The sequence below is a fragment of the Malaclemys terrapin genome, chromosome 3 (genome assembly GCF_027887155.1).
Source record: "Malaclemys terrapin pileata isolate rMalTer1 chromosome 3, rMalTer1.hap1, whole genome shotgun sequence".
In the NCBI taxonomy this organism is placed as follows: domain Eukaryota; kingdom Metazoa; phylum Chordata; order Testudines; family Emydidae; genus Malaclemys; species Malaclemys terrapin.
This window is the reverse complement of record NC_071507.1, coordinates 81039442-81061875: the sequence shown is the minus strand read 5'-3', so window position 1 is coordinate 81061875 and position 22434 is coordinate 81039442. Positions and strand designations below refer to the sequence as shown.

The 22434-nt window shown below is 41.3% G+C and overlaps 1 protein-coding gene across 2 annotated transcripts in view; it reads left to right on the top strand.

The window, feature by feature from the left end:
• C3H1orf198 (chromosome 3 C1orf198 homolog) overlaps positions 1 to 20590 on the top strand; it is a 33044-nt gene extending 12454 nt beyond the window's left edge. For both annotated transcript variants that reach the window (XM_054022620.1, XM_054022618.1), the window contains 2 exons: positions 14271 to 14813; positions 17984 to 20590. In XM_054022620.1, the coding sequence (XP_053878595.1) occupies positions 14271 to 14813; positions 17984 to 18040 (600 nt within the window). In that variant the 3' untranslated portion in view covers positions 18041 to 20590. The remainder of the gene's footprint in view (positions 1 to 14270; positions 14814 to 17983) is intronic.
• Positions 20591 to 22434: the final 1844 nt, after the last annotated feature.

Below are 22434 nucleotides of genomic sequence, written 5' to 3'. Positions count from 1 at the left end.
AATCTTGTCTTTCAGTTTCTCAAAGGTTTGTGTGAGAATTGACTAATGTTTGTAAAGCAATTTGAAAATAAACAAACCCTTCTTAGATCATGATGATTATTATCAAGACATTGGAAATGGTGAGGAAGTTTTTAATCCTATAATCCTCCTTTCCTGTCGCTTATATTTTGCCTTTACATGATTTTTCTGGTTTTATAAAATTGTCTTTCAAAACTTCAGTAGAGGGTACCAAAATAGATTAAAAGTTCTCAGCATGTCAGCCTGTATTTGTATGATACACTGTTTGAATAGTTCTCTCTCCTGAGATCTCGGGCTGGAAAAGGAGGATCATTGCATATTGGGAGCAAGGCATGTTGTAAGAGCTGAATAAGGGAGACTTGTACAGCACTTGTCAATGTTACACCTCATAATAGCATAACTATTAATGCTATAATTCCATCAGTACTAAATTCAACCACAACAGCATTTATTAGGGTGATCAGATGTTTCGATTTTATAGGGACAGTCCCAATTTTGGGGTCTTTTTCTTAAATAGGTGCCTATTATCCTCCACCCCCTGTCCTGATTTTTCACATTTGCTGTCTGGTCACCCTAGTGTTTATGAAATGATATACTCTTTGCTTTCATTTCAGAGAGAGTTTTGTGAAAGACTTGATAGATCTACCTGTTTTCAAAAGTAAATTGGTGTGGGAGTGTGTGTGTTTAAAACAACTTTTTTCTTGTCAAGGCAAATGAATGTTAAGTATTAAACAGCTTCAGAAGTTGTTGAAGTTCATGAAAATGCCTGAGCCATTTTTAGCTATGTTTTTGATGTGTGTTTACTCAAAAACTAGTTAAGTTCTTGCCTTGTCTTTTAAAACTTCTATTGGGTTACCAAAGTGAAACTGCAATGTACATAGTAAAGAAGGTTGATCATAGCAACACTTGGAAGGTTTTAATATAATAATCCTCTTAGTAGTGAACTATAACTCTGCTAAAGAAGAAACTTGTGCTCCCATATAGTTTACCTGCTGTATCATTACAAACTATGTAGTGACGCTTACAGGTGAAAATTGCCTTCTTTATGTGGGGTGAATTGAGTCATGGCCCATGGGTGGGGTTGTGTGAACTTCAATATGCAACTTGAAATATTGGTTTTGTTACAAAACTGAAACTCAGGTCAAGTTTGTGAATTTGAATCAGTTATGTTTCAAGAGGAATCCAGACAAAAATGTGAAGTTTTGACTGAGTTTGGCTTTGAGTTTTTTGCTTTGTCTGAACTTAAAATTCATAGTAAAATTCAGGGAGCATAAACTCATGAGAATGTAAATAGAACAAGTTCTTGTGAGCCTCTGTAAAGTGACACTGTGTATTGTATTGTTTCTGAGCCCAAAGGCCTCCTGATTTAACAATGTAGTTGTGGGTAGAAAAGTGCCAACTTCGTAACGTCTTATCTTAATTGTGTGTTTTGAGTCCTACTTGATTAGCTTACTGTCAAAAAACATTTTTTACTTCTGTCTGCCATGTTGACTTAATATATTGGGGTGGAAAGAGCAAGGTGGAATGTATTTGCCATCTGCATTGTCAGCTAAAAAACAAGTTAGTCCATTTCCAGAATCGTTGCTGTTGGTGATAGGAAGTGCAAATTTGAAAGTGTTGCATGTAGAAAGGACACCAATGATCGATAATAAATGGAAGGATATTGTCACTTTTTTGTACCCAGATTTGAGTCTTTCTTTCCTCTGTCATTCCCCTATTCCTCTACATGCACATTCCAGACCTCTTATTTATTTAAAAATAAACTGTTCTGGGTGTATAGCAGTAATACTAGCAATTTCAGTAGGATACATACCACTTTTCCTCCTCTGGAGGCAGTGTGGATCAGTGTCTAGAGCACTGACCTAGGAAATGGGAAATCCAAGTTCCATTCCCTACTCTGCCACAGACTTCCTATGTGACCTTGGGCAAGTCACTTAGTTTCTCTGTGCCTCCGTTCTGCATCTGTAAAATAGGAGAAACATACATTAAATACATTGTGAAGCACTTTGAGATCTGCTGATGAGAAGCACTATAGAAGAAAGTTCATTATTTATTATGTTATTATTATAAGGATCTCAAAGTATGTTAATGCACAAGTAGACAATGACGTAATCCTAAAAAACAGTTTTAACCAAATTATTATTATGCATTTGTCCACAAACTGTACTTTTGTACACTGGAGCTAAAACCAGACTGGCTGAAGTAATTTTAAAAAAAATAGATTACTAAGATGGTATTTTTGGTAGTGGTCGGGGCTGGGTTTGATCCTTTTTCATGCTGGTATTAGAACAATGCCAGCTACAAACAATGTTTTAAATGTTGTTGTTGCTAGTAAGTTGGCATGAATAGCACTGTTTCCATGATCAATGTGCGTAGCAACTTTGTTCCTATAAAACCTTACCATAGACTACTTAGAACAGTGCTATAAAATCATGCTATAGAGTTAGGAATTTTTTGGCCCAAGAACTCTGTCTGCACTGGTAATAGAATTCATTTTCAGTACCTTGGTAGTGATAGCTGTATTCGGACATTGATTGTAAATAGCAATTTTAGTCTCAATGTAGTTAGATCCTTTGATAGGCAGAATATAATTGTCAAAGTTAGATGTTGGCCAGATATTCTTTATTGCTAGGACTGAGTTTTTACTAAATACTAACCATATGGACATAAGACATATTTGGATTTAGGCCATACTTGTAATTGACAGTAAGTCAAAGATGCATTTGTGCCGGTGACTTTGCTGTTTCATATTTTGCAATATCAACTATCTCTGAAGTTATGTAATATGTATCTCATGTCCAAAATAAAATACATGGACTCAAAGTATTTTCAGTCTTGAATAACTGGTTGGTTGGTGTTTTTTTTTTTTTTCCTGTGGAGTTTTTTTTTTTAAACCTAGTGATGGTTCTTTGTTGGCTTAGAGGTTTTAATCCTTATCCTTGTTATATCATTGCTGTTATGCACGACTGTGCTATTTTGGCTCCATGCTTTTCTGTTTCTTTGTTCAGCAAGTTGAGGTCCTTATTTTAATTAATTTAATTATTTTTGTCTTTTGAGTAAACTGGGCTTTATTATTTTGCTTCTTAGTATACTAGGCACTGCTTAAAATGAGCTTTCTTTGACAGTGTTTCTGAAGCCTTTGTCTCAACAACTTAGATATCTTGAGACTGCCACGCCAAACTGTTTATTTTGGCAGTGCGCTCATCTGTTTAGTAAAATCCTACTCGTTTCTGGTAAGTGAATAAGATGTAAAAATAGCTCTTCGGTGTCTTTTAGTCTTTCCGTTTTTAGTATAGACTTTATGAACCAAGACCTAGTTTTATACAGTAAGATTATCTCAGGCTGTATAAGGGTATGGTGCACTCTTAACGTGCACACTATGTGCCTGATGATCTCACCACCAAAATTGGTGTTTATCACCTTGTGCTTATGGCTGCATTGTGCTTATGTGGATTCTCACCTCCCTTTTAAGGTCTATTTGCTTCTTTCTTTATTTATTTAAAATTCTGGGGAACTTTAATTTCACTTTCAACTTTTTTGGAAAACTCTAACTTAAAATCCAGGCATTTTGCACTAATACTGAGCACTTTTATTGCCATTCATGCAAGGATTAAAAAATGTTTTACAAGTATTAATCTTTGCCAAACTCTTGGGAAATAAAAGGTGGTATTCAGCTATACCGAGAAAATGAGGCCTGGATAGGTTGAGTGGTATAAAATCACATAATGATTTGGCGGTGGAAATAGGAATAAAGTGAAGGAATCTTGACTTCCAGTCTCCTGCTTTCGCTGCTGGAAAGCTACTTCTTTCCATATGTGGCCATATTTTATACTTTCCTTTTAATATGAATTAATTGTAACATCTTTGCTTCAGTCCTTTTAGCTTTTGTTCTTACACTTGTTGACATTAAGCTTTCCATTGTCACATCTGTGCATGCATAAGATTATTTATTATTATTATTTGAATGATAGCATCCAGAGTCCCCAACTTGAGATTGGGATGCCATCGTGTTAGGCATTGTACAAACATGTAACAAGAGACGGTCCCCAGGCAGAAGAGGTTACAAAAATAAACAAAACCGACAAAGGATGGGAGAAAGAAAGGATTTTTTCCATTTTACTGATGAGGAACTGAGGCGCAGAGGTTGACTTGCTCAAGGTCACACAGAATCTGTGGCAGAGCTGGGGAATAAATCCAGGCTTCCTGACTAGTCCTGTGCCTTAAGCATAAAACTTTCTTCTCTGAAGCCAGTTCTCCTAACATCCTGCATTGTTTACTAGAAGAAAGAAAGATGGCCATTAGCATAATGACTTCACATGTGCCAGTCCTTCATTGTAAAAGCATCTTGAGAATAGCTTGGCCTCCAAAGTGTTTAACACAAACCTAAATGCACAGTAGGTCTATCTTGCAAAACTAAGAAAGGCAAACATAGTGTCCTCTTTTACAGATTATCTACTACAGGAAACTTGATTGAATGTAGTTAAGAGCCATCTGTCATGTCATTAAGGCTGCGATTCTTTCATGAAGGTTGCGGAAGTCACGGATTCCAAGACTTCCACAACCTCCGTGACTTCCACAGCGGCTGATGTGGCTGACTTCAGGGTCCCCAGGGCCAGCTGCTCGGGCACCCCACGGCCAGTTGCACCGGCTGATGCTGGAGCCACGCAGGGCCAGCCACTACTCAGGAGGCCATAGACAGCTGGTTCTGGGGACCGCCCTAGCAGAGGCCAGTGCAGCTGGTCCCACGGACCACCCGAGCAGTGGTCGTGGGAGCGTCCCTAAGGAGTGTCTGAGCAGGGCGCCCAGCTCCAGGGACCACCCAGAGGCTGTTCGAGAGTGGTCCCTGGGAGCAGCGGCCAAGGGACAGTCAACCCCCAGCACTGGAGTAGAGCCCCACCCCAATGGGGTCCCCCGAGCAGCAGGACCCCAGAAGTAGTTTTAGTCACTGGTGTTTTTGGTAAAAGTCATGGGCCGTGAATTTTTATTTATTGCCTGTGACCTGTCCATGGCTTTTACCAAAAATACCAATGACTAAATCTTAGCCTTAGTCATGATTAGGGCCTACCAAATTCACAGCTGTGAAGAATGCATCATGGACCGTGAAATCTGATCTACCCCGAGACCAGATTTTATGGAGTTGGGCAGCCAGAGAGCAGTGGCTGCTGGTGGGAAGCCCAGCTCTGAAGGCAGATTCGCCGCCAGCAGCAGCACAGAAGTAAAGGTGGCATTGGATGGGGGGGGGGTATGGCCTTACATGTGGGCAAGAGGGCAACCGCCAGTGCCCCATGGTCAGGGTGATGCTATGATCAATCTCCCCCGCCACACACAACCAGCCCAAGGCCCCTTTAATTACCAAGTGCTGGGTCTGGAGCTAAGGAGGGGCAGGGCTGAGGGTGCCCCAGCTGGGGGCTCCTACTGTGTGCCAGACTCCAGCTGCTAGTCCCAGATGGACTGGGGAGGGACAGGACCACGGGTTGCTCCCGAGGCTGGATCAGACCCGTTTCTGGGAACCTCCCTCGACTGCTGGCTGGGAGTCCAGGTCTGAAGGCAGCGCTGCCGCCAGCAGCAGCACAGAATTAAGGGTGGCAGTATCACAGCCCCCCTACAATAGCCTTGCGACCCCCTAACCCCATTTTGGGTCAGGACCCCCATGGTTACAATACCATGGAATTTCAGATTTAAATATCTGAAATTTATTATTTTTAAAATCCTATGACCATGAAATGGTCCAAAATGGACCGTGAATTTGGTAGGGCCCTAGTCATGATGTTTGCATTACAGGATTGGCAGGGCTAAATGGCAAAAGATTTGAAAATGAAATGCATAGCTGGAAAATAGTCTTTTTTTTTTTTATCCTTCTATAACCTTTGTTCTGGTTTTCAAAGTGATGGGTTTTGAACCAGAAACCTGATCTCCTGAAACTTGAAAGAAGAGGAGTGTGACAGTTCTTGGGGTATGTAGGACTGTGTGTCATGTTGTTACCTCCTGCTTCCAGCATGAGGGAGTCTTGCCTGTGCATCAGCTTCCAAACACCACCATCTTTTTAGCCACTCAAGCACCCTCCTCTGGGCTATGCCCAGCTTAACAATAGGTGCAACCTGGTCCCTGAGTCTCATTGAATCGTTCCCATGTGGTATCCAGCTCCTGACACGGGTTACTCACTGAAATTGCAGATCCTCTACCCTCAGTGTAGTGTACTTCAGTTTTACCTTAAATCACCACTCCTGTAAAGTCTCACAGCACTTGTGAGTACTTATGGTAAAACAAAAGTAGGTTTAGTTAAGAAAGAATGGAGATTTAACTTAGAAACAAGAATATGTGGTGGAAACAAATGATTACTCTACAAAACAAAATCATAAAACATGAACCTGGGATTCAGGATTGTAGAATCTCTCCAGGGTAGTATTCCTAAATGACTTTGTAGTGGCACACAAGGTGAATATCCTCAGTGCTATGGCAGTAACAATCTGCTTGGCATGATCAGAGCAGTTTATGGCCTTTCACTCTCACCCATGGTGACTGTTTTATAATTAGTCCCATGATGATTGTGTTCTGCATCGTTTGATAAGACAGAGCACTCCATGAATTAATCGTGGAACTACAAGACTGAGGTTATCAGTTAAGTGTTGCTCTCCTGCATGTAAATTGTGTAGGATGTGTAAAGCCACTAAATTGATCCAGTTCTCTGGAGAATTCAGATGCTAATCCATGAATCAGTTCTGTGTAGCAAGCTGCTGACCAGTGCAAAGCAAAATGTGCACTATGACAATTAGCTCCCAAGTTAAGAGTCACACTTTTAATTTTTACAGATCTCTGAAAAATAGGAGTTGGTTTTGTGCAAGAAATGCAAGATCAACACACTCTCCCTTTGAACTCCAGGGAAGTTTCATGTGTACAAGGAGTGCAGAATTGGGCCCCAACACATTCCGAGTGAAAGTGAGATCTTATGGGATTATATTTATGCCTGAGGACACCATCTCATGTATTTAAAAAGATAGACTGACACGTGATGTGCAATGGGAATAATGTTAATGCATATAATCTTTAGTGAGCCTCAAAAGTAAGACTTAACTATTTTTAGTTAAATGTAATTGGAATAACTGATCAGTGCTGTGGTACACCAAACCTTTAGGTCAGGGGTGGGCAAACTTTTTGGCCTGAGGTCCGAATCGGGTTCTGAAACTGTATGGAGGGCTGGGTAGGGAAGGCTGTGCCTCCCCAAACAGCCTGGCCCCTACCCCTTGCCCCCTATCCAAATCCTCCCACTTCCCATCCCCTAATCGCTCCCCCGGGACTACACCCTCATCCAAACCCCCTTGCTCGCTGTGTTCTGACTGCCCTGATCTCTATCCACACTCCCACGCCTATCCAGCCGCTCCCTGTCCCCTGGACTCCCTGCCACTTACCCAACCCCAGTCCCTCCCTCCCCCCCCCCGCCCCTTTACCATACCGCTCAGAGCACCAGAACTGGCAGCCTCACCGCCCGGCCGGAGCCAGCCATGCCTCCGCACAGTCTAGAGCACCTGGGCAGGCTGGCAGCTCTCGCAGCTGCGCTCCCTGGCACGAGCACGCAGCCCAGCTGCCCAGAGCGCTGGTGGCACAGCAAGCTGAGACTGTGAGGGAGGGAGGACAGCAGGGGAGAGGCTGGGGCTAGCCTCCCTGGCCAGGAGCTCAAGGGCTGGGCAGGACGGTTCCGCGGGCTGGATGTGGCCCATGGGCCATAGTTTGCCCACCTCTGCTTTAGGTTATCAGTAATGTGCCAGGTGTAAAGGGCTGAAGGCACTTCAGCTGCTAGACCTTGTAGGCACTAGCCCTGATGGGTCACAGTAAGCAATAGCAGTTCTTGTTTTGGCCTCTGGGGCAGTCCAGTCGAGGGTTAGAGCTCTTCTGGGCTAGTGCCTGGGGTGCCCTCTCCAGTCCAGTCTCTATTCAGAGCAAATAGGAGTTTGCACGTTTCCAGGCCAGGATCAGTTGTTTGTGTATCCTCATTGGGAGATCTCTGTACCAGCTCCTTGCCCAGCCTCTGCTCTTGCCCATATAGCCCACACAGACATGGTCCTGGCTGCATTTTCAACATCCTGCTTCACAGCAGTTCCCTGGCTTCTGATGCAGCCTAGGCCATATCTACACTACAGACTTTGGTCAAGGCAAGTTATGTTGGCATAAAGCCACTGCAGTTAGTATATCGCTCATGCATGTGCATTCTTGGCACCTTGCGCTGGTGCTGTGCATATTCACCAGGAGTGCTTGTGTCGATGCACAGTGTGATGTACCATCAGTGTGCAACTCGCCATCAAGTGCACTGTATTTTGGGAAATTTTGGCAATATGTGGTGGGGTAGAAACGAGTCATGCAGGTATGACTGGAGCAAGGTGTCAACTTCCCAGCATGTAACAGTCTCCACCCCATAATTTTTATGTCTTTTTTTAAAATCCCACAAACCTGCATGGCACTGTTTGCTGTCTGCCATCTCTGACAGAAGCATTGAGCCCCCACAGCTCTGCACTATTGTCATGAGTGTTGCAAACACAGGACATGTGATCCTCCAGTATTTGCAAAGCAGTAGAAAGAGCCACAGGACGACTTTGTGGAGGACAGATTGCTGTGGAACATAGTAAGAACCAGTTCAAGGTGGTTGTAGTGTTCACGGAGCAGCTGCAGGTGATGGAGCACCACTTCTGGGCCCAAGAAATAAGCATTGACTGGTGGGATTGCATTGTAATGCAGGGTTGAGATGAAGAGCAGCAGCTGTAGAACTTTTGGATGCACCAGGCTATGTTCCTGGATCTGTGTACTTAGCTCGCCCCAGCCGTCCAGGGCAGGGACACAAGAATGAGAGCTGCACTGATGGTTGAAAAGTGAGGGGCGATTACTCTGTGGGAACTTGCAGTGTTGGATTGCTTCCTGTCAGTGGGAAATCATTTTGGAGTTGGAAAATCCATTGTGTAGTCCATTGTCATGCAAGTGTGCAGAGCCTTAATTGTCTCCTGCTATGTAGGACTGTGACTCTCAGCAACGCGTAGGACATGATGGATGGATTTGCAGCAACTGCAATGAAGTAGTAGATGCCTTATTACTTGAACCACTTGAATCCTACTTTTTATACTTAATAAAATCACTTTTGTTTATTAATGAACCCAGAGTAAGTGATTAATACCTGGGGGAGCAAATAGCTGTGCATCTCTCTCTGTCAGTGTTATAGAGAGCGGATAATTTATGAGTTTACCCTGTATAAGCTTTATACAGAATAAAACGGATTTATTTGGGGTTTGGATCCCATTGGGAGCTGGGTGTCTGGATGCTGGAGTCAGGTAACTTGCAGAGCTGTTTTCACTTAAAGCCTGCAGCTTTGGGGGCGTGGCCCAGACCCTGGGTCTGTGTTGCAGCAGGCTAGCGTGTCTGGCTCAACAAGGCAGGGTTCTGGAAGTCCCAAGCTGTCAGAGAAAACAGGCTCAGGGGTAATTTCAGCATGTCAGGTGACAGTCCCAAGGGGATCTCTGTGACCAAACCCATCACAGCCACAAATATTCCTATTTTTACACCAGCCCACCTTGCCATAGTACATCAACAGAAAGGGCTACTTTTCTATGGTTATGCAAGTATGGCTCACTGTGGACACTTCACCAGCATCAGTGCTGGCTCGTCAGGGAAGGTGCATGATGCTCACATCTTTAAGACCACAGGACTGTTTAGAAAGCTGCAAGCAGGGACTTTCTTTCCTGACCAGTGGATTACCATTGGTGATGTTGAAATGCTAATAGTGAAACTGGGGGACCCAGCCTACTCCTTGCTCTCCTGTGTCATGAAGCCATATGCCAGCCACTTCAACAGCACCAAGGCAAGATTCAACTACCAGCTCAGCAGCTGCAGAATAACAGTTGAATACATTTTTGGTAGATTAGATTGAAGGGAAGCTGGTGTTGTTTACTTACAAGATTGGATCTTGGTGAGAAAAATACCCCAATGGTTATAGCTGCCTGCTGTGTCCTGCATCATATCTGTGAGGCAAAGGAGGAAAAGCTGCTGCCGGAGTGGAAGGCAGAGGTCAAGTGGCTGTCTGATGAGTTCAAACAGTCAGACACAAGGGCGATTAGAAGAGCTCAACATGGAGCTATGTGGCTGAGGAAAGCCTTAAAAGAGAACTTTATCAGTCAGAAACAGTGATGTGGTGTGATGAACTGTGCTCTACCTGCCCAAAAGTTTTGGGGGCTGTTAGGAATTGTGTGGTGCTTGGTACACATCTATGAATATAACACTGCCGATGCACCTATTAATTTTCAGTGCTTGCTGTACATCTATGATTATTACACTGTTTGCCCACAGAACTCATAGGGTCAGTGACCCTCTCAGTAGCGCTAGGCATTCTGCACATATGTTTTGAAGTAATAAAGATGAATTATTTACAGAATAATAGATTTTTATCATGTACCAAAACCAGTGCAATAAAAACTCTGAAATAAATTAATAAACAGAACTTAAGGGGAAAGAACATTTATGTCCATTTCTGTTCATTTTGGCTGCACATACAGCAAGTGTGGCTTTCACAGGTCAGTGTAAGTGAAGATGTGGTTGTCCTTACTGTCCCGAACGTGGAGTGGTAGGGGTAGGGATGCTGCCGTGATGCCACATGGTATGTTGGGTGTATAGGGAAGTGCTAAAATCGAGTTTTCCGTTGACTGCAAAGGGAGGCGAGTCGGTGGTTATTAAACCTATAGATCAGCAAGAGTCTGTAGCATCTGTGCTGTTGGAGAAACCCCATTTACATCTCCCTTTCCTTTTCCTGCAGGGCCTCCTCGGCCTTTCTCTTTTCCACCTTTTTTTCCTTCTCTACACTGTCTTTAGCATTCACCCTCCAGGCCCTCTGCTCACTGTCCATGCAGCACTGGCTTGCAGGATCTCACTGAACATATCCTTCCATGTCCTCATCCTTCTCCTTATCTGGCTCAGGTGTTCTGCAGATGAGGAGGGGGAAGCCCTGAAGACCACAACAGTGGCAGCTACAGATAAAACACATAGAGGTATCATTGTATTATAGTCACAACGGAAAGCAAAAGTTAAGATTCAGAACTCCTCTTGCCTTGCTCCCTGAGGTTTAAAACAAGACATGCTTTCTGACATTTCAGCTTTGGAGCACCTGTGCACAGTACAGCTCTCCAGTCCTAGCTATAGTGAATATGGCTTAGCAGAAGATATGGGGGTGGGAAGTGGGGGATGAGAAGGGAATTGTTCAGCTGCATGAAACAATCAAATTTCATCCCCTATTTCCATGGGTACAAGTACCGGGCAATGGCTCTGAATACTGGCACTGTTTTCCACAGGCAGTGCTGATTTTAGCTGATATCTTGAGGTAACAAAGACACAGAGCACAGCTGCTTGTGGCATCCTGAAACCACTCTGGCCCATATGTTGCTAGTCTATTAGCTTAGTCAGGCACCATTGCAGTTATCGCTGACTGGCATGGGGAAGTGTCCTACCATGGAGGAAGAAATAAGGCTTTCACCCCTAGAAACCATGATTGCAGAGTGCCTCCATGAAAATTTCATCAAGATCTCTCAGGAGAATTCAAGGGACATCCCTGTGTATATAAACAAAGTACTCTGCACAGCTCCCCACCCTAACTCTACAGGGGAATGAAAAGCAGATACCAACTCTACCTCTCTTTGTTGTACTGCTACCTCTTCTAGTACAAGTAAGTTAATGAAAAGTTGCTTCTGTGTCCAGCTGTGTTGTGGTCTGGCACCGTCTATACATCTAAACATTGTAATGGGAAATGCATTCACACACTATCTGAAGTTCCTTCCTGTGCATCGGGCTTGCCCATGCTCAGCTTCTGGGACTGACTGGACTGCAGTGGAGTCTTGAACAGATCCTGGCTCGCAGCATAGCTGGACCCCTCTTTCCCCCCGGTCACATGTCACCCATCCTCCTCCTCCACTGCCTCACTATTCATGGCAGAGGTTTGTATTTCAAGCTCCACAAAGGTATCCCCATTGGTCTGTAAGGTGCTGGTGGGGTCTCTGCCAAGTATGGCATGCAGCTCATTGTAGAAGCTTCAGGTCTGCAACTTGGCATCAGATTGAATGTTGGCCTCCCTGGCCTTCTGGTACACCTGTTGCAGTTCCTTTGCTTTCACTTGGCACTTCTGCTGGTCCCTCTCATACCCTTTTGCCTGCGTCCCAGACACAATCTGCCCATAGACATGCACAGTCATAGAGCAGCTGTAGAAATGTGGGTGCACAACCTCTTCTCCCCCACAGGCCCAAGAGATCCAATATCTCTCCTTTCTACTCCAGCAAGAGCATGTATGCAGCATCGTAGGTTGGGCAATTGCGTGCAACAATGAAGAGCTACTAGGTGTGCTCAGCAGTCAGGGAAGAGCATTTCAAAAATTCATAGGGTTTTTAAAGCAGGGGAGTGGGCCTTCCCATCTCTGTGACCCCCTGGGCAGTGGAGTTCACAATTGTGACCAGAGTGGTCAATGTTGGGCATTGTGGGACAGCTGCTGGAGGGCTGTTAGGGTCAATACAGGTCACGTACTGTCTATGCATGCACTGTGCCAAGCATGACTCAACATTGTTCGGGGAGGTGGTGTTACTACATTGTCATAACTGTGCTGACAGTGGTAGGAGACAAATTTGAATGCAGACCCATGCCAAGGTCAATGCCAAGTAACTATGTCAACCTATCTTTGTTGTGTAGACCAGGCCTTACTCTGGCTTCAGGTCCCTCTGTGTTTCACTCTGCACGTCTGTTCCCTGCAGCTCCTGGATAACCATGATGCTGCTGCTTCCCAAAGTGTCCAGTCACTTCCTGGTTCATGGTCTTTTCGTGGAGTTTCTGAATCTGCTTTCTTTACTTATCTAGCCAGAAGATAGCAAATGTGCTGTGGGGCAGGGGTTGGTAAAAATTTTAGTCTAATGCTTAGCAAATTTGTCACAGAAGGTTCGTGTTGGAAGAGGGATACCATCCATGCTTTTCTAAAAACTCATTTTACAAAACTCCTTACATTTCCCATTAAGACCATGTAGTGTTAGGTTTGTAATGATTTTATAAATCTAATTTACTTACCGTTTTTGCTGTTTGTTTACAGTTTGCATTGGACAATATAACTAGACTTGTTTCCCTTTCTGGCACTCATTACAGTACTATTATGTTCTGGATCATAGCACTGCAAAGAAATATTTAAGTAAAAACATGTTCTCTGAAACATGACATGAAAGCATTTTAATGTGTAAGTTTTGTAAAACCAGTCTTCTTTGAAATCTAAATTCTCTCTCTCAAATTATTTGTGCCCTCTGGAGTACTGTCGGGGTACCAGCAACATATTACAGTAATAAATTACTCATAAGTAAAGTAACTAATGCGATTGTTGCTTTTCAAAGTCAAATTGCTACTGACAATCTTTACACTATTTTTGAAAGATCATTTGTCACACCAACTATAGCTGTGTTTTCTTTATCCATTGATAAAATGAGATCTCTTGGGAATTAATTACACTGAGGGTAATAGTACAAAACAATATAACCACAACGTTACAAAATGTTGTAACTGAAATAAGTATACATTTGTTGCTTTTTATAAAGCTGTTGCTCTTAATTTTAAAAACAGACTAACTGATAAAATGCCTGTTACTATTTAATTAGCATGTATAGTTAAATAAATATGTCCCACTATTTCAGAATTAGATGAAGTTGTAATGTCTAACCCATTATTGGACCTTCAATGAAGGTAATGGAAACTTGTTTGCCTGATACAAAACATTATAAAATTTCTCAGTTTAGAGGTCCTATTAAAGGTACTTTCTATGCCTTTCTAAACATATCTATTATCCTTTAAATAGTTCTATGTGGATTTATAACACTTTTTCATTGCACTATAATGTCTGCATATGCCACTGTCTATTCTTGGACAGAATCAGATTGCTCAAATGTGTGCGATTACCTCCCCTCTAGTGTGTTGTCTGCAAAGGGGTTCTAAGACTTAATTCTGTCAGTTTCTTCATCCAGTAGTTCGGGGGGTAGAAGCTTGGAAGAAAACTGCCTTTCTGTTGGTTGGTCCTGTTCTAAAAGCCCTTTGGCACAGGTGCAAATATTTTTTTTATATAATATATATATATATATAATATGCATGCACCATCCTTGCAGTAACTTAAATAGCCAATTACACGCCTCTGATCTCAAACATAATGTAATTATTTTTGCCTTTGTAAAGAGATTTGAAATACATTGGTTTTTTTCCTTTAATCCCTACAGAGTCAAATGGAATTCAGTGTTGCATCTCTGTCTATACAAGAACAAGGTTCACAAAATGAACAGAGGCAGCTAGTCAAAGCAGCTTCCGGTGTCCAGGCCCCCAAATCTTCTCAGGGTAATAAGGCACCTAGCTCCGATGGGCTAATACCAGCCAGGAAGGAAGAAGAGTCATCTTTCTGGAAGATAAATGCAGAGCGCTCAAAGGTTGAAGGCAAACAGTCTGAGTTCCAGTCCTTGACCCCCAGCCAAATCAAATCTATGGAGAAAGGAGAGAAGTCCCTTCCAACATATTACAGGCAAGAGTCTGCTCCAAAAGAGACAGCTAAAGCTGAGAAGTCCAGCATAGCTAAACAAGAAAATTTTGTTACCCCAAGCCTTCCTGCCACATCCCTAGAATGGGAGAAACCTCGACCCAGTCAGCTCTCTACTAGCACTCCAGATGACATCTTTCTTCCTGAGCAACCGGAACAACTGGCATCTGCAGGGTCAAAAAATGAAAATGCCGATGGCACGATGCTTTCAGACCCACAGACATTTGGACAGGTAAGGACCACTATTTAATCCATTATCTTTAATTTTTGAGAGTATGCAACACAAGTTCAATGAGGTCACTCAAGAAGATTAGGGATTTTTTGGAGCACTAAACCCTAGCTAAGCTTGTTGTCTTTTTTTTATGCTGCGGATTGAAGAAATCCATTCAACCAATGCACTAATTTGTCTATTTCTGTAATGGGTATTTTTAATATAGTAATACCTAATATTGTATAGTTACATAATGCCTCTTATCCAGTAAACACTCAAAACCAATTCACCTCTGAAATGGCAATCCTTTCTGAATAGAACACAGCAGCTGATTAAAGACAAACCACACAACAGTTAAGACAGTAAATGAGAGTATACCATACCCAGTTGAAACTAAGGAACATTTAGGGTTATTTTTCACTTGGAATAGCAAGTCTCACACTCATTTGACACTCCTGTAGTTTAAAGCTTTTCCAAGTGAAACTAGAAATTAGAGGTACTTGGGTGAAAAAGGGAGGTTCTGTAAACTAAAGACAGCATAATAGAGAGATGAGTTGCAGCAGCTGGGAAGCAGCTAGATTTGTTTTTAAAACTTTCCTCCTCCCTGTGCTGCCCAGCCATCCCTTCCCCAGTGGAACCGCTTTCAAATGCATTCTGTTGAAAAGGCTAAAGCAGGAATAGAGCAAGTTCGTGATCGCCTTTTCAACTCAAAAACCATCTTGAAAGCAACTCAGCTGCCTGTTAGGAACTATTTGAAAAGCAGCTGCTCATCTGAGAAAAGGAAAGGCACAGTAGGATATGATTTTGGTTAGCATCCCAACCTAAGTAATGGGGAGAGGAAGGAAAGACGCCTCCCCTTTTTCACTGTTACCTCTTCCTGCTTGTGTGGTGGTGTCTCCTGGAGGTAGCTACTTTACAAACAGATATACAAGTTCTACTATACAGGAATCACTTCAACCACCATTGTAATGAATTTTGTATCCTTCAAGGCAGACGGTCCTCAGATAACTATTACATATATAAAATTTTATACAACAAATACTGTAACAAATTATTTTGGCACTGAAAAGTTTTCTTTAAAAACCACACTAAGGAGATGTTAGTAACAATTCAGTAATTAAGGTTGCATTGAGATTTGCACTTAAAGCAGGATTAAAAGCCCAATTTTGCATTTGTAATTATTGAATGTAGACTCTAAATTTGACACAATAACTCTTCAGAAGACAATTGAATTTTCTGTTTTAAAACCCTCACTTGAAATTTCACCCTCTTTTTCTGTCATTTCTTTAGGTTTTTTTAGCTAAACAACCACAGTTCCCACAAACTCCAAACTTCATAACCTTGTATTCTGATAATAGCTCAGATGCAGGCCATTTTTGAAGCATTACATTTAAACATCTATTTTGGAGAGCCAAAATTAGATAATGGCTCAGGTGTATCAGCTACTACAGTTTTTTGATGCAACCAGCCTGGCTCACTAACTTAGAGCAAGTCTGAAAAACGAGATGGGGAAATTCATGAATTTTTGGGTGGTCTGTTTGCCAGACATGACTCACTTGCTGTGCTCTGCATATGATCCAGGGAGACAGGCTGGGCAAACGGGAGATATGGGGGTATTCTATGGGGAAGAGATGGGGTTTTAAGAGGTCATGGGGGAGGCATGCAGGGAGGCTGGGAGGGAAGAAACTCATGGGCAAATGCTGGGGTGATGGGAACCAGGGCTGTGCTCAGAAGCTGGTTTGAGAGAGGAGCCTATTGTGTCTGCATCAAGGTATTGGAAGAGCTCCTCTGACACTGCTTCCTTTTCTCCTGGGTGCACAAAGGCAGCAGTGTTGGGAAAGCCAAGTGTCTCTGCTGCGGTGTCTGCATTAAGGGCTCTTCATGGCACTGTTGGTGCAGAGGCACTGGGTTCTGAGGCGTTTCACATGGCCTAAGTCCACTTTAGCCCCATCCCCTGCTCTTCCAGATGGCCATCTACCATCTGTCTATAATCCCAAAGATGTGTGTGCTATGAGTGGCAGAGGAGACTTACATGAGGTTGAGAAGGCAAACTGGAGTGTAGATGTGGTAATGAATATCTTAACTACTTATTTCATTGCTTGCTACAGCTTGCCTCAAGGGGCTATGCACTAATACACTTTAGTATTTGTTTGTGGTGCATCACTATACACCTCAGGTAGTGAAGGTACTTGGTTTACAGCCTCATTCCTTACAGCAGATCAGAGATAAGCCATTTTATTTGTGAAATTTGTAGGGAGGTGATGTGAGGCCACAAAAGTCCAAGTTGCACACCCTGCTCAATATTTATCCAACTGCCAAAACTTATGAAAAATGTTTAGGAAGCTATTTCTTTTTTTGAAAAGGGGGGCAGGGGAGTTTCTCTCCCTGCAAATAAATATTGGCAGAAGTGTGTATTAATGGCCAGTTATAAAATACCCTGTCATAGTAACTTATGTTGGATGTTAAGGTTTTTTTTTTTTTTTTTTTTTTTTCTAATTGGTACAAATATGATTGTCTTGACCCCAAAGTGATTCTTCTTGGTCAAAATTTCAGTGCATCAACAGGGAAGTCAGTATGGGGAATCTTGTGTTGCATATGTTTTGCAAAAAGATGACATCTCCAGGGTAATTGACTTTCAGAAACCCTAAATTCATTTTATGATGGCAGCAAATCTGAGGGGTACAAAAAGTGTGTAAGATTTCAATATTTCAATTAAATTTCTTAGTAGTGGCCTTCTGAACTTGGAAGCATGTGGGTAGATAATGTTGTTCTTACATAATAAGTAATCTGTTTGAATCAGAATGTACAGTTGATGGGTTATGTATGTTTTCTCCTCTTCTCCCCCTCCCCCCCTTCTGTCCTGAAAAATAATCATAATGTGAGTTAGCAAGAAGGAATAAAGAAATTCTTTGACCAGTAGAACACACAGTATTACTCTGATAATTGGAAATACCTTTTTGCACCTCAGTCATATGTGGGTTACATATGTCTAGTATTTTCCAGTGCAGATGCTTTTCAAGCATGCAGGAATATATGGGAAGAAAGTGAAATGGTGGTAGACTCTCTGCCTTAATTTATGGACTTTAAACATTTTATTTACACACTTTTAGATCTAAGGGCCAGTCAATTCATTTGATCCTGTTAATTGTAGCATTTTCTTTAAATCATTTAATTTTGTGTTTCTCTTACAGATTAATACAAGCAATGTTATCTTGAAGACTGGCTTTGATTTTCTAGACAACTGGTAAAGATAATGCAAAATAGTTCAGATCAATTTTTGGAAAGAAAAAGGGGCATCTTTCTCTTGGTATGTTAAGTTACTCGCATCTGTGTTTTTTTTTTAAAAGTTTCAAACTCAATGTTGGCTTTGTATAAACATTTTTATAAGACCAGATGCAATTTTGTATTTTAAAATGATTCAGTGATAGAAGTGTGGTCTCATTTTGGATTTTTTAAATGTCTGTTACAAGTTGAATAGTTATTGAATTGGGGGGAATAATTTTCTACCAATTTATGTATTAAGGACACACACAAAAAACCCTGATCAAAACCTGTATATTTAAAAGAGTGAATCTACAAAGAACAGGTTTCTATTTTCAGTAGCAACCTAGCCAGCATGGCTCAAACAATTCCATAGGTCACTACAAAAATAAAAATGTGGTATTACTCTAAATAAGCTACCAAAACGACAGTCATGCCTCCTTCAGGTAACTGTATAATGAAAAAAGGCATGGAAAAATAAGCATATTAAACGTTATATTAACTTTGTATATTTTATATTTGTCAGTAATTTCTCTACCACTAGTTTTTGAGAAGGGGGAAGGGTTTTGCCACAAGAATTGGTCTAAAATAGCACTGCAGCTGTACTCAAGAGGTGGAATAAAGTCTGTTTTTGAGGAAATATTTGTAAAACACAGGAATATTACTTGGTTTGGATTACAGAGTGGAGGGAAAAAAAACAACAATCTTCAGGGAAATGCAAACCTACAAAAGTCACTGCTTCCCTTGGTACGGTTTATAACTCCTGCTTGCAGAAATATTGGAATAAAACACCAGTTTCTCCAGGAGTAGACACTACAGCCTAAGTTTGTTCAGTAAACTGATATAATTTGTGGCAAAGCTGAGCAATAAGGCTCTTTGTACTCTTTTAAAACAGCCATTCCTCTGAGGACAAATCAATCTAGTTTCTGGTGCTCTTTCCCCTTGTGGATGTATACATTCTCCGTGATGTCCAACATCTAGATGATGATTGCTCCTGAGCTAGAAATAGAATTGGGGGGAGGAGAGAGAGATGGGGCACTTGGCAAGCTGGGTTTCCTGTTCTATTTTTGAATGATCCCCAGCTCTAGTCTCAGTTTTCTATACTGAACACCAGCTATCATTTGAACTGCCATCTCTGAAATGCAGCATGATTTACACACTGACTCTCACTGTGTTTACCTTGCCTTGAAGCCTTAATTCCCCTTACGCACAACCAGTGAATGGTCTCTCTGATGCCGAAGACTTACGACCTTTCATTTTTACCTCAGTAAGTGGTTCCCAGAATGTTTGTTTGCGGTAGCTGGCAAAACCTGACTCATTTTCTGTACTGAGTCCATGCCAAGGCTAATTGATGGGTAGTCTCTACCTACTAGATTATAACTCCCCTAGACCTCCCTTAGGCTGACATTTGACAGTTTGTAATCTTTAACAGTGGCAGTTAGATTGTGAAATGTACTGGTTCTTTCTGGGGAATGTTGTCCTATATGATCTAAGTGTTTAAAAAAAAAATTCCAACTCTTCCAGTACCTAGTCTACAAATTAATATAATCCTGTATTGCTTGCTTTGTAGAAAGACATATGTTGGTATCAACAGTAGTAAAAAGTTATTCACTACAGCCTAATGAAAGACTAATTTCAAAATCTAGCCTTGTTCAAAACAAATACCCACTTCTAGTAATAAAATGAACTGAAGATGAAACCTCATTCAATTTTGTTTAAGTGGTAAATTGCCACACATACTTAAGTGTATTTAGTAGCATAGCCTTATAATAGTTCAGAAGTTTCTTTACTTTCTTTCATTCCTCTCTGATATGTACACCCACCCCTCAAAAAGCTATAAAAGGGGTCTTGTATTAGCACGCTGCAGTTCCTTTTATTTTTGCAAGTTTTCTAGGAGCCTGGATTATATTTACAACTTTTGCTGTTCAGTTTAATATTTCTAAGTGACTTTTGTTGGAGCTGTTACACTCATCTCACATTAAAATTATAACTTGAGCACAAATTCTACAGGTGTAAAGTAGTGCAGATTAGTACTTTTTTTTTTTGTAGACTAAGTCCTTGGAATTTTTTTTTAAACTGCTGAATGACACTAACAGGTATTAATAGAACTTCAAGTCTGTGTGTTTTCTATTTGTTGAAATATTTGGCTACACAATATATGCTTTAAATCGAAGCACGAGGCATAAACTTTAACTTTACTTCAATAGTTGTAGCTCTTTAAGAAATTTTCCACAATGGTGGGAGGAGCATTCTTATACATCTCTGCTAAAACGATGAAAAATGTATAATCTGCTTTGATCTGTGCTCTTTCTTCCCCTCCTCCTTTGGTGTACTGCATATTGTACACGTTGGGACCAGCTGGTAGAACATACTGCAAAAAATTTGCTCATCCCAATAGATTTTTCCTTGCTGTGCTCTGATGAGAGTTAGTGCTCCTCCCTTTTTTGATATGTTTTTATTAAAAATTCTTACAGAAAAATTGTACTTGGTCACATTTTATATTAACAAACCTATTAATAAATCCACTTTAAACAATGTTTTTATTGCTTGTTTTACTGTACTTTGCTGGCTCCTTACCTCCCCTCCAGCAGAATAGAAGAATATATTTGGTAACTATATATTGTAGTGTAGGGGGAAGATGACCTAGAATTAGCAGACTTGAAAAATTCTGAACTTTCAAAAATATAGGTATTTTACCCTGCCATCTTTCTGATCATTGTATGTATTTAATACATTTGTGTAGTAATAAAAATTTAGAAAAAGCAGTAAAGTTTTTTTTTTTTTTTTTTAAACTTTAGAATGATGCCTCATTTTAGGAACAGCTGTGATGTTCTCCAGTAGGATGAGGGAGGAAGATAATTAAATGCAGAGTTTAGTACAGATCTAGTTTAATTAGAATGTGGACTGAAATACTAATGGAAAAGATTAGAATTTGATACTTACACAGCCTTCCAAAGCAAGTTGAAAAAAACAAAACCCTGTAGCTATTCTATCCATTTAAATCAGCAGCCTGAATGAAGATATTGCAGCTGTGCTATGAAACAGAAAATATTGAGTAAAGATGGATAGAAAATCTTTTGTATAAAAAAAGAAACTTAATTTATGCATAAGCATCAGTATCATGAATGGCTAAATACAGATCTAAAGCATGTCCTATAAAATGGAGATATCACTTATGCCCCTTAATTGTTTTCATTCTGAGCAGTAGCAATGAAATGCAATAAGGCATCTTAAACACACAGTTACGCCTGCAGCTGCTACTTTAACATGTCCGCAACTCCTTTACCAGAAATACACCTATTCAGAGCTGGATTACTTAATTACAAAACAAATGAATGTCTGAATTTTTACCAACATCAGGAAGGTTCTAGAAATCATTGAGGAAACCTAGGGAGCTGGCAAGTTCTTTCCACAGTTACAGGAGGCAGAGCCTGAGCTGGTATAAATTGTCCTAGGTCCAGTGCAGTCAATAGGTCTAGGACAGTTCACATCTGCTGAAGATCTGACCCCTGCCATAGAAGAGAATAACTTGTATTTGATAGGATGGATGTCAGAACATGGGTACATGAGGGCTATTTCATTTTTTTTTTTTTAATTTATATAGATAGAAAAAGGGATAAATACTTGCTGGTAATAGTCTCTCTAAGTCCTGCTTAGCTTTTACAGAGGGCATGATGGCTGTACCAGGCAGAAAGGAGATAGATTTGTCAAACAGATCCTTGGCCACATGGAAAACACACATAGAATAATACAGTAGAAAGTTTCTGATCCAAGCTATCAGGGTTAAATAAACCCCTTATTTGAGAGCACATGGGGTTCAGACATCAATACTTAAATTTGGGGAGATGTTTGCATGGAAGTCCTGGGGCTTGGCTCAGTTTATGGTCACATTGGTAGGGCCTCTTAATGCGGTCTCAAAAGGCCACCTTGGGGTTCCAGAGCATGAGACAGATACTATACAAAAGTGAATGCTGGGGTGATCGGTATTAATGTGGGAAGTGGTTGGGGGCAGAGGGGGGGAGGGATGTGTTGGTTCATTCCTTGTCCATCCGTAGCTCTCAAGCCACAGAGGGGCCACCGTAGAAGCCAAGAGGATAATGGGCCCTTACTCCACTTAGGCATTGTCTACACTGGCACTTTGTCGGCAAAACTTTTATCTTTCAGGGATGTTCTTAAAAAAAAAACAACCCATAAACAGAAAAAACACAGGATAAGCACAAATGACACAGCCACCTTTAAGTCCTGCACAGAATTACCAACTTATTTCCTAACCCTACTTTTCCCCTTCACTGAGCACAAAGAGGGAGGTGTAGCAGGAATTAGTGGTTACTGATCTCTGCTGTGTGATGGGTATTAACTGTTTGTAACTTTGGCCCATGTC